Source organism: Notolepis coatsorum, assembly GCF_963971535.1.
Source record: "Notolepis coatsorum genome assembly, chromosome: 15".
In the NCBI taxonomy this organism is placed as follows: Eukaryota; Metazoa; Chordata; class Actinopteri; order Aulopiformes; family Paralepididae; genus Notolepis; species Notolepis coatsorum.
The window spans coordinates 101,805,842-101,818,284 of NC_140179.1; the positions used below are offsets into that span (position 1 = coordinate 101,805,842).

The 12,443-nt window shown below is 45.1% G+C and overlaps 1 protein-coding gene across 1 annotated transcript in view; it reads right to left on the bottom strand.

Moving 5' to 3' along the window:
* The window catches only part of nrcama (neuronal cell adhesion molecule a), a gene marked incomplete at both ends in the record, with an annotated part of 69,210 nt that overhangs the window by 24,183 nt on the left and 32,584 nt on the right, over positions 1-12,443 (bottom strand). The window contains 8 exons of the mRNA XM_084331118.1: positions 711-918; positions 2,661-2,776; positions 3,661-3,889; positions 5,121-5,191; positions 8,446-8,643; positions 9,710-9,811; positions 10,395-10,424; positions 11,482-11,606. Of these exons, the coding sequence (XP_084187244.1) occupies positions 711-918; positions 2,661-2,776; positions 3,661-3,889; positions 5,121-5,191; positions 8,446-8,643; positions 9,710-9,811; positions 10,395-10,424; positions 11,482-11,606 (1,079 nt within the window). The remainder of the gene's footprint in view (positions 1-710; positions 919-2,660; positions 2,777-3,660; positions 3,890-5,120; positions 5,192-8,445; positions 8,644-9,709; positions 9,812-10,394; positions 10,425-11,481; positions 11,607-12,443) is intronic.

Genomic DNA, 12,443 nt, shown 5'->3' on the forward strand with positions numbered 1-12,443 from the left:
TGTGCCTGGTGCCAGTGTATGGTAGTCAGTGTGTAGTGTGATGTGTGCCTGGTGCCAGTGTATGGTAGTCAGTGTGTAGTGTGATGTGTGCCTGGTGCCAGTGTATGGTAGTCAGTGTGTAGTGTGATGTGTGCCTGGTGCCAGTGTATGGTAGTCAGTGTGTAGTGTGATGTGTGCCTGGTGCCAGTGTATGGTAGTCATTGTGTAGTGTGATGTGTGCCTGGTGCTAGTGTGTATGGCATCCATTGAGCCTGCGTAGCCCAAGGTTGGGTGCTGCTGCTACCCGTGGTGGTGAAGGAGGCAATTTCATTGAGTCTGAGAAAAGCGCTATATAAATGTAATGAATTATTAATTATTAATTATTATTATTATTATTATTATTATTATTATTATTATTATTATTATTATTATTATTATTATTATTATTATTATTATTATTATTATTATTATTATTATTATTATTATTATTATTATTATTATTATTATTATTATTATTATTATTATTATTATTATTATTATTATTATTATTATTATTATTATTATTATTATTATTATTATTATTATTATTATTATTATTATTATTATTATTATTATTATTATTATTATTATTATTATTATTATTATTATTAATTAGGATCTGATAAGCATCTTGCTTCTTCCTATTCCTTTTCGGATCATTCAAATCGGCTCCTCTTCCACCGTACACACACCTCCCTCGGGGGTCTCGAACTTCTTGTCGGGGCTGGGGGGGCCCTCCCCCTTGCCGTTGAGGACCCTGATGGAGACGGTGTACAGGCTGTAGGGCTGCAGGCCCGGCAGGCGGCCCTCACTGAGGTTCCCGCCGAACGTCAACACCGAACGCTGCTCCTCGGCCTCTGCCTCCGTCTCGTGGAGGCTCCGCTCGCGCCAGTAGTACACCTGGTGGCCACACGCGGTATCACAATAATACATGAATCACAGTCAGAACCGTTATCAGAGACACGTTATTTGCCACTTCATGGGAGACACTGAAGGAGAATGGAGCTTCTTAAGGAAAGCAGACGAGGCTGGTCTTAATTATATCGACAGTAGTTTATTCAACTTAAAGCATTGAAGTTTAAGACAGAACAGAACAGAACAGAACAGAACGGAATAGAACAGAACCGGCCGGCAGAAGGAAGAGAGGCCGGTCCCTCCTATTACACTGATATTTATAGACATTCCAGAACAGCCGATCACATGACAAAATGGTTTAAACAGACGTGTCCTCCCCTAAATCATACGATATTACATCATCATGACCTGGCTTAAATGTTCTAGGATATGTCAGTCATCATGTCCTCATGTCCTGGTGAAGATCAACACAACCCTTCCTGCAGAGGTCTGTTAAAGTTAATATATTACAGAGCTCTGTGGGAGGCTGATTTGTAGATCACTAGTAATTATGTAATTATGATCTTTATGATATAGAAACTATACATTTTCCACTACAACACCCCGTACGAAAATTAACTACAATACAAAAAAAAATATGTGACTGCACCCAGAGTTTATGACCACATGTCGGCTACGGTCACAAATGCCGCAAATCATACCAGAATCGTTATTTTTTTCTTCATATTGTCACAGTTTGAATATTTAAGAACATATTTACTATAAAAGCGAAACAGTTATAGTATCTCTAATTTCTTTTGTTTAAAAAAAAGGCTGTTTGTGTGTGACTTTGGTCGTTGCGTGGGGCGGAGTTAAATCTGCATGCAAATCAAGACTAGTGCTTTCGTTGGCCTCTGGGTTTTCGAGCGACGCCCCATAAATAACACGCATGGCTCTGTTTTTTTTTTTATCTACTTTTTCTCCTTATTTTCCATTTTTCTCCCATCCCAATTTCGTGTTTCCAATTCTCCCCTCCCCTGTCTTTGAACGTTGCTCGACTTTCTATGCCCCCCACTGGTCGGCTGTAGGGAGGATAGAAGCCTTGCATCACGTGTCGTCCCCTCCGGTACACGAGGAGGCAGCCTGTCACATCTTTTCACCTGCCAGCACGGACTCTCAGTGGCGAGGTGTAGCGCGTGGGAGGCTCACACTACCCCCGCCACTTCCTGTCTCTGCTGTGCAGGCGTCCCCAACCGACCTGTAGGAGTCCAGACGTCCAAATCCCCACCCATCGACTTCCACCCGCTGGCTCTGTATGACGGCCGGCCCAAGCCGGAGGCAATGCTGACACCCGGATTTGAGACCGGAGTCTCTTGTATTGGTGACGAGCGCAATCTCCGCTGCGCCACCCAGCCGCACGCATGGCTCTGTTGATATTATTGTCGAGATGCCATAGTAGGCCTATGTGTTGTGTTTACAGAATTATAACTTTTTTTTTTGTGTACTGACATGTCATATTTCTATGGTAAATCTCTTTAGTATGTACGAAAGAAACTAAATCAGGAATACTATAGTATAGTAAATACATTTCAAAAATATTCCACGATAGAAATACTACACAGTGAATAACAAACAAACAAACAAACAAGAGAAAAAATTAACAGGAATACTACAGGGTTTTACTATTTCCCCCGTATTTTCATAGGGGATATCACACAGTACTGATTAAAGTACAAGAACAAATGAGTGCTCCCTTGCTGCAGGTACACCCATGAGTAAACACATGTAGGTGGATAGGATAGTAGTACCTTGTACCCCTGCAGTTTGCCTCTGACTGTAGAGGGCGCTACAGGCTCCCAGTGGACCTCTGCCAGGGTGCCGTTGGGGACCAGGACTTGCACACTATCAGGGGCCGCCGAGGGCACTGGAGGAAGAGAGGATTTCATCAAATTTTTATTATAACACAGAACAGAGAACACATTTAGAATTTTTCATACACATCCTTTACCTTCGCATGGGGTATGTCTGGGAGTGTTGCATTCATTTAATTTATTTATTTAACATTTTATTTTGGATTTCCTGGTGTTTTTGTCTTTGTTCTTGATTTATTGTGATTGTTTCTTTTTGACTTGTTTAAAGAAGACGTGTCCGGCCCATGGGGACATTAACGTGTGTTGTCGGGCCTTACAGATTAGTTTGATTATGTACAACTAACTATGTAGCTAACTTTCTAGCTTACAAACAAACTAAATGTGCAACAACAACAACAACAACAGATGTTTTATTTTATATTTTTTTATTATTATCATTTTCCCCCCTCCTTTTTCCGATTTAGTCGTTATGCCCATTCCCAACCCCCTTCCTGGTTGTTGCGCACTCCCCCCTACTGTTTTCCTCCGACACATGTGCAGCCAGCCTGGCAGCGCAGATTCTCACCGGGAGAGTGTAACGTGTGGAAGGTCACACTACCTCCCTCCAGATCCTACCCTTGCTGTGCAGGCGCCCCGACCGAACTGTAGGGGTCGCTGTCCACAACGCCCAGGACCCACCCACGGCTCCCCTTCCCCTAACTCAGCCAAACGAGTTAGTATAGCGATCAGCCCGAGCCAAGGCAATGCTGACTCTCCGGGACTCAAGACCGAACAAGAGATGTTAACCGTGTCTCTACTCACGGTCTTCACCAGAGAACAACAACAGATGTTAACCGTGTTTTTATTCAGTGCTCGTGCACAAAGTGAGGTACAGTGCAACTGGTGCTGAGCGAAGCCATAACGAAACAGAACAGATGTTAACCGTGTCTCTACTCACGGTCTTCGCCAGAGAACCCCGTCACCACCAGGGGCTCCGGCCCGCTGCCGTAGTCGTTCACCGCTTGAACCTTGACCTCGAAGGGCGCGTAGGTGGGCGTCCCCGGCACCACGTACTGGGAGATGTTGGCCACGTTCTCCGAGATCCACTCCTGGTCCTCGTCGTCCATCTGTCTCCACTGGACCTTGTACTGGAGCCCCGGGCCGTTGGCCTGCAGACCCGTCAGCGGCTGTGTGTGCGACGCAGATAATTTATAATGTGTTTGTTCAGTTCAACTACACTGTAAAAAACTGAGCCATTTTATTCAATCAAAACTGTGTCAAAATGCAATTCATAAATAGTTAAAATTCATTGAATTCAGCTCAATTCGATTTCAAATGGCACATAGTCTTTTTTAGTATGTATAGGTTACTAATAATTATTTAATAAATATGAATTAACCCCAAATTTACATTTAGCTGACACTTTTATCCAAAGCGACTTACAAGTTCTGTACGACAAGTCATCAGGAAGGGTACAGCTCAATCAGCTGAGTAACAATGTTCATCAAAGTGTTGAGTGCTACAGTGTAGGGCTGGGCGATATGGCCAAAAATGTTATCACGATATATATCACGATAAAATGTTTCATATCGTTCGATATTAGTATTGAAAAAAAGACATTTGTTTTTATTATTATTATTTAAACAACAAATGTATGTTTCTTTTGCAGCAATTCTTTGTCGTTGCCGCCATCTTTAGTGTTACAGCCCCTCACCCGTCTATACTTTCCGTAGCCGCATTTCTGGCAGACGTTTCTGGTCATGTGACATGTGCGCCCAATAGCGTGACGAGCTGTGTCTTTGCCCATTTCCACGTCAAACAGCCTGCAAACTACCTGGCGTTCTATCACCACGCTCTAAGACAAACTCTAACCTTAACCAACTTCGAAAGAGTCGCCTAAGCTTAACCGTCGAAAGAACTTGCCTAACCTTAACCAACTTCGAAGATTGCCTAAGCTTAACCAGTGTAGAAACTGCCGTCGGCCAATCAGAGAGCGTCTGCCAGAAATGCGGCTACGGAAAGTATACAGGCGCCCCTCACACTCCAGTTCTCAGGCTGCAGCTGGTTTGAAAGTGAAAGTACCAAAAAAAGTGGTCGTGGCTCCAGGCGAGTTGAACAATTATTTTTACAGTGTAGAAATTAGCTAACATCTGTTCCACGAGATAAACCATTACTGTATGAGACTCCTTCAGGGTCAGACTGAAGATGTGTCAACTCCCATTCAATGAAGACAGAGAAGGGCTGTGTTCAGCAGAGCACAACGCAGAGCAAAACGTTAGCGGGTAAAAACTTGCCTGAGGACCTGCCAGCTCCAATGTGTCCAGTGAGGAGGAAAATATTCTAACACCTCCACATAACACCTCCTATATTATAATCTGTGTGTATTCTGCAGTGCGTATGGAGAGAGAGGTAGCTTACCGTCCAAGAGATGACCAGGTTGTTGTGCTCCGTTCCGACTCCTTGTACATCTGTTGGATTATCGTCAGGTGCTGAGCCACAAAAACAAGTGAAGGATCATTAGAACAACATTCACTCCGTCGTGTTCAGCTGGAAGTTGTGGCGGCTCATTTGCATCGACGTTTCTCACCGAGATGTCGATTTGCATTTGTTTTTTTTGTCAGATTTCTTAGCAAAACAACATCTGGCTCTTCATAATCTGTAGGTGGTATTGATTAATTCAGAACATGAATGATGTTACACTTTACAATGGCCACATGGTGGAGCCCTTCTGCTTCCTGGCCACCGTCCTCTCCCAGCACCTCAAGTGGCTGTAACTCACTGTTACTCTTTTTACTCTGTATTGTATATAATATGTATATTGACTGAACACTTTTTGTTGACGTACTTTTGACTTTCTATTTTATACTTTTTATCAATTTTTATCTAGCACACTCCCAGGGGCTCATACAGAAAAAAGCATTTCATGGAAAAGCATTCTGTATTTTTTACTGTGACAACTAATAGAAAGAAACAATTTTTTTGTATCCACTTTTTCTCCCCATTTAAAAATGTTTCCTCATCCCAATTTCGTGTTTCCAATTATTCCCTCCCCTGTCTTGAACGTTGCTAGACTATGCCTCCCACTGGTCGGCTGTAGTCAGGATAGAAGCCTTGCATCACGCGTCCCCTCCGGTACACGAGGAGGCAGCCTGTCGCATCTTTTCACCGCAGCAGCTCGAACTCTCAGTGGCGAGGAGTAACGCGTGGGAGGCTCACGCTGCCCCCGCTACTTCCTGCTTCCGCCGTACAGGCATCACCCAACCGACCTGTAGGAGTCGCTGTCCACAACGTCCAATCCCCACCCACCGGCTTTCCCACCCTCTAACACGGCCTGCCAAGCTGGTAGCAACGCAGAGAGCTGAGCTCTCGATTTAGTTTTAGTTCGTACATTTTTTTCGTTCGTTTTTTTGTGTTCGTTTTTTTGCGTTCGTTTTCGTTTTAGTTCGTTTAGTTTAGTTAGTTTAGTTTAGTTTAGTTCGTAAATTTTTTGTGTTCTTTTTTTTTCTTTTTTTCTTTTATTTTTTGTTCTTTTTTTGCGTTCGTTTTAGTTTTCGTTCATTTTCGTTTTAGTTCGTAAATTTTTTTGTGTTAGTTTTTTTGCGTTCATTTTCGTTTTAGTTCGTTAATTTGTTTTCGTAATTTTTTGGCGTTATTTTTTGCGTTATTTTTTTTCGTTTGTTTTTTTGCGTTTCCGTTTGAGTTTGTTCCTTTTTTTGCGTTATTTTTTTTTCATTTGTTTTCGTTTTAGTTCGTTTTCGTTTTAGTTCGTAATTTTTTTTAACCCTTTTTGTCTCAGTTCTCAGTGTCTCTGCAGCTGCTCTCTCTCCTCTGTTCTGTCTCATCCAGTCTCTCTCACCCTGGACCCAGTCTCTCTCTCACCCTGGACCCAGTCTCTCTCTCACCCTGGACCCAGTCTCTCTCTCACCCTGGACCCAGTCTCTCTCTCACCCTGGACCCAGTCTCTCTCTCACCCTGGACCCAGTCTCTCTCTCACCCTGGACCCAGTCTCTCTCTCTCCCTGGACCCAGTCTCTCCCACCCTGGACCCAGTCTCTCTCTCACCCTGGACCCAGTCTCTCTCTCACCCTGGACCCAGTCTCTCCCACCATGGACCCAGTCTCTCTCACCCTGGACCCAGTCTCTCTCCCACCCTGGACTCAGTCTCTCTCTCACCCTGGACCCAGTCTCTCTCCCACCCTGGACTCAGTCTCTCTCCCACCATGGACCCAGTCTCTCTCTCACCCTGGACCCAGTCTCTCTCTCACCCTGGACCCAGTCTCTCTCTCTCCCTGGACCCAGTCTCTCTCCCACCCTGGACCCAGTCTCTCTCTCACCCTGGACCCAGTCTCTCTCTCACCCTGGACCCAGTCTCTCTCACCCTGGACCCAGTCTCTCTCTCACCCTGGACCCAGTCTCTCTCTCACCCTGGACCCAGTCTCTCTCTCACCCTGGACCCAGTCTCTCTCTCACCCTGGACCCAGTCTCTCTCTCACCCTGGACCCAGTCTCTCTCTCACCCTGGACCCAGTCTCTCTCTCACCCTGGACCCAGTCTCTCTCCCACCCTGGACCCAGTCTCTCTCTCACCCTGGACCCAGTCTCTCTCACCCTGGACCCAGTCTCTCACCCTGGACCCAGTCTCTCTCTCACCCTGGACCCAGTCTCTCTCTCACCCTGGACCCAGTCTCTCTCTCTCACCCTGGACCCAGTCTCTCTCTCACCCTGGACCCAGTCTCTCTCTCTCACCCTGGACCCAGTCTCTCTCTCACCCTGGACCCAGTCTCTCTCTCTCACCCTGGACCCAGTCTCTCTCACCCTGGACCCAGTCTCTCTCTCTCACCCTGGACCCAGTCTCTCTCTCACCCTGGACCCAGTCTCTCTCTCCCACCCTGGACCCAGTCTCTCTCACCCTGGACCCAGTCTCTCTCTCTCACCCTGGACCCAGTCTCTCTCTCTCACCCTGGACCCAGTCTCTCTCTCTCACCCTGGACCCAGTCTCTCTCTCACCCTGGACCCAGTCTCTCTCACCCTGGACCCAGTCTCTCTCTCACCCTGGACTCAGTCTCTCTCTCACCCTGGACCCAGTCTCTCTCACCCTGGACCCAGTCTCTCTCTCACCCTGGACCCAGTCTCTCTCCCACCCTGGACCCAGTCTCTCTCTCACCCTGGACCCAGTCTCTCCCACAGACACAATCTTCTAAGGCTGTCCCCGAAGCCTGTTTTTCGGATTCGAACTTCGTCAGGGTTTTACGAACGAACGTTCGAACCTTCGTTTTTAATACAAATTAAAAAAAAATTTAATTCAAAGTTTAAATTTTTTTTTATTTAATTTTTTTTTAAATATCCTCAAACTAAATCCTCAATTTGAATAAAGTGATTAATCTGATTAAATGAGTCTCTTTTTTATTAAATCAACTTTCTTTAATGGATATAACGTTTTTTTTAATACTATAATATTAGTGTAGCCTAATCTTTATCTGCAACTGTGAAGAAAACCCACATTGGTTCAAACAGAATGAATAGACACATAAAAGAAACATAAAAAAATAAATAAAAAAAATTTTATTTTAATTTTATTAAAAATAAAAAATTCGAATTTTTATTTAGAATTCGAATGTTAACATAACAAACGAACGTTCGAACATTCGGGCTCAGCCTTAAAATTCTTCCTGTCTGCAGCTGGCCTCTTCAACAACCTGATGCTGACCTGATACTGTGTAAACTCTGCGTGTGTCTCCATCCGTACCTGCAGGGTTGGTCCTGTACTGGCGCGAGGGCTGGCTGGGCACGCTGAAGCCCACGCGGTTGGCGGCCCGCACCCTGAAGGAGTAGTAGACGTACGGCGAGAGGCCCAGCTGGGCCGTGGTGCTGGTGCCCTGGACCTCCGTCAGGTTTACCCAGACGCCCGGCTGGTGGAGCAGGTCCTCATACTGGATCAGGAACACTGAGCGGAGAGAGAGAGAGAGAGAGAGAGAGAGAGAGAGAGAGAGAGAGAGAGAGAGAGAGAGAGAGAGAGATTCACAGGGAGGAATAACAATGTTGATTCTCTCCTGCCAACACTCTCACAGTGATCTGCCGTCCGTCCGTCTGTCTGTCTGTCTGTCTGTCTGTCTGTCTGTCTGTCTGTCTGTCTGTCTGTCTGTCTGTCTGTCTGTCTGTCTGTCTGTCTGTCTGTCTGTCTGTCTGTCTGTCTGTCTGTCTGTCTGTCTGTCTGTCTGTCTGTCTGTCTGTCTGTCTATCTATGCTCGCTGCCACGTTGAAATGTCTTGTCCGTCCATCTGCATTTGAATTGGCCCCTGTTGAACTGTTGAACTGATGCTGTAAAACTGAAAAAAAAAGAAAATACCAATAAACATATTGTTTAAAAAAAGAATTGCCCCTGCCAAGGGCGGTCGGGTGGCGTAGCGGAGATTGCACTCGTCACCAATGAAGTCAGCATTGCCCCGCGGCTTGGGCCGGTCGTCATACTACGTAACTCGTTTGGCTGAGTTAGGGGGGAGGGAAGTCGTGGGTGGTTATCTGGCATTGTGGACAGCAACGCCTACAGGTTAGGTCTGGGCGCCTGCTCAGCGAAAGGCAGGAAGTGGTGAAGGAAGCATGACCTCCCACGCGTTACACTTCACCAATGAGAGCCCTCACTGCCAGGTGAAAAGAGAGCCACTGGCTGTCTCCACATGTGTCGGAGGAAGCATGTGGTGGACTTCAGGGTTCCCTTGTACCGACCAGTAGGAGGAACATGCACACAACGACCAGGTAGGGGAGGGGGGGGAATTGGCATAACGACTAAATTGGGATGGGGAGAAAAATTGAAAATCAGGCGGAGAAAAAGAGGATACAATTATTATTATTTTTTTTTTTAAATGAATTGCCCCACCAAGAAAAACAGAGGTGACCAACGCACTATTAGTCATTCTGGGTCTAAATCCAGCATTAAAAAGGACAATGATACAGTGCATGACTTTGTCCTATATATACAGGGAGGCTCAGAAGTACAGTAACGTGACACGTACCCTCTGTGGGGCTGTTGTGTTCATTCCCAGGAATCCAGGTGAGTTGGACACTCCTGTCTCTCTGGTCGGTCAGCTCCAGGTCGGTGGGGGGGTCCGGTTGCTCTGCGGAGGCAAGAACCAGACTCACTACGACATGTATGGAAGGGCTCCTCCACAGGCGACAACTCTATGTACAACGCAGGCTGAATGGCTGACATTATATATTAGACATTGATCAACATAGATATTTTTTAACCGATTACGAATAATTAATTAAAGCAGTCTATTGTTTTTTAATTAATATTTAGATGACCAAAAAACTACAAAAACTCATACATACGTTGAAAGTAGTGCACTTTCATTTCTCATGGTAACATATTGCATAGCATACGTATCTTTTGCCACATCTGAGGGGCAGTCAGATATAGGCTACAGTACTTCGACAACATTGATTTGTGTATTAGCAATAAAATAAATGTAAGCAAGCAAAAAGGAAATAAAGAAAACACGTACACAAAGAAATATTCACGACACCAATGCTACATTATCTCACTCACAACGTCGTCAGAGTGCTAATGGCCATATCAGGAATCGGTATTATACACAACAGAATACAATGGGAGCTACAGAATCTACAAAGTAATGGAGGGAAGTGGATGAAGATAGCGGATGCTAAGCTATGCTAACATGGCCGGTGTTTGTTTACCGTAGACAAGAGCTGGGGGAGGAGTAGCCTCTGAGAGAGCATAAAGCAAGAGGAGAATAGAGTGGAAAAGTTAGTGACATTTTAGAGAAATAGAAAGTAGGGAAATTACAACAACAGGGGCATACAGTGGTTAAAAGTGAACTTCACAGTGGGGCTGGGCAATTAATCCAGTTTAATAAATTTCAATCACAATTTTGGCTCCTCACGGTCATAAAAACAAGATACAGTAATCGAGATAAAACAATTATTGTGCCGCATTGCTCTCATTTTGTCTTGTGTTTACGAGAGGGAGGAGGGAGCCACAGCACATTTCTCCAGTTATTTTGAAACGTCTTTGGTAACTTTTTGTAGAAGATGACAAAAAGGCAGCCTTTGGTCAAGAAGAAACCAATAAACCAATTAAATTTGAATTAGGATTTTTTTTTTGCCACAATCAGAGCAGCCCTACTTCACTGTGAGGGTATTATGAGATTTCAAAGAAGAGAAGAGAAGAGAAGAGAAGAGAAGAGAAGAGAAGAGAAGAGAAGAGAAGAGAAGAGAAGAGAAGAGAAGAGGAGAGAAGAGAAGAGAAGAGAAGAGAAGAGAAGAGAAGAGAAGAGAAGAAGAGAAGAGGAGAGGAGAGGAGAGGAGAGGAGAGGAGAGGAGAGGAGAGGAGAGGAGAGAAGAGAAGAGAAGAGAAGAGAAGAGAAGAGAAGAGAAGAGAAGAGAAGAGAAGAGAAGAGAAGAGAAGAGAAGAGAAGCGAGGAGAGGAGAGGAGAGGAGAGGAGAGGAGAGGAGAGGAGAGGAGAAGAGAAGAGAAGAGAAGAGAAGAGAAGAGAAGAGAAGAGAAGAGAAGAGAAGAGAAGAGAAGAGAAGAGGAGAGGAGAGGAGAGGAGAGGAGAGGAGAGGAGAGGAGAGGAGAGGAGAGGAGAGGAGAGGAGAGGAGAGGAGAGGAGAAGAGAAGAACAACATCGCATGAGAACAAAGATGACAATCGGTGCCTCGTTTGCTCAATCTAGCGGATGCACATTATACATTTTTTTATTATACATTTGTGTCAACAGGAGCAGAGAGGAGCTAGTGAACCGGCAGCAGCCCACAAACGTACCCACGACGGTGAGCATGGCGCTGGCGGAGTCCCGGTCCAGCGTGGTGTTCATCACGCAGGTGTAGGTGCCCTCGTCCTCCGTGGTCACGTCTCTGATGGTCAGGCTGTCCACGTCCACCACAAACCTGATCACAGTGCCATCTAGTGTTCACTACAACATACTGCATGAAGACACTGACACCTGATCACAGTGTCATCAACACTGTTCACTACAACATACTGCATGAAGACACTGACACCTGATCACAGTGCCATCTAGTGTTCACTACAACATACTGCATGAAGACACTGACACCTGATCACAGTGTCATCAACACTGTTCACTACAACATACTGCATGAAGACACTGACACCTGATCACAGTGTCATCAACACCGTTCACTACAACATACTGCATGAAGACACTGACACCTGATCACAGTGTCATCAACACCGTTCACTACAACATACTGCATGAAGACACTGACACCTGATCACAGTGTCATCAACACCGTTCACTACAACATACTGTATGAAGACACTGACACACCTGATCACAGTGTCATCAACACTGTTCACTACAACATACTGTATGAAGACACTGACACCTGATCACAGTGTCATCAACACTGTTCACTACAACATACTGTATGAAGACACTGACACCTGATCACAGTGTCATCAACACCGTTCACTACAACATACTGCATGAAGACACTGACACACCTGATCACAGTGTCATCAACACTGTTCACTACAACATACTGTATGAAGACACTGACACCTGATCACAGTGTCATCAACACTGTTCACTACAACATACTGCATGAAGACACTGACACACCTGATCACAGTGTCATCAACACTGTTCACTACAACATACTGTATGAAGACACTGACACCTGATCACAGTGTCATCAACACTGTTCACTATAACATACTGTATGAAGACACTGACACCTGATCACAGTGTCATCAACACC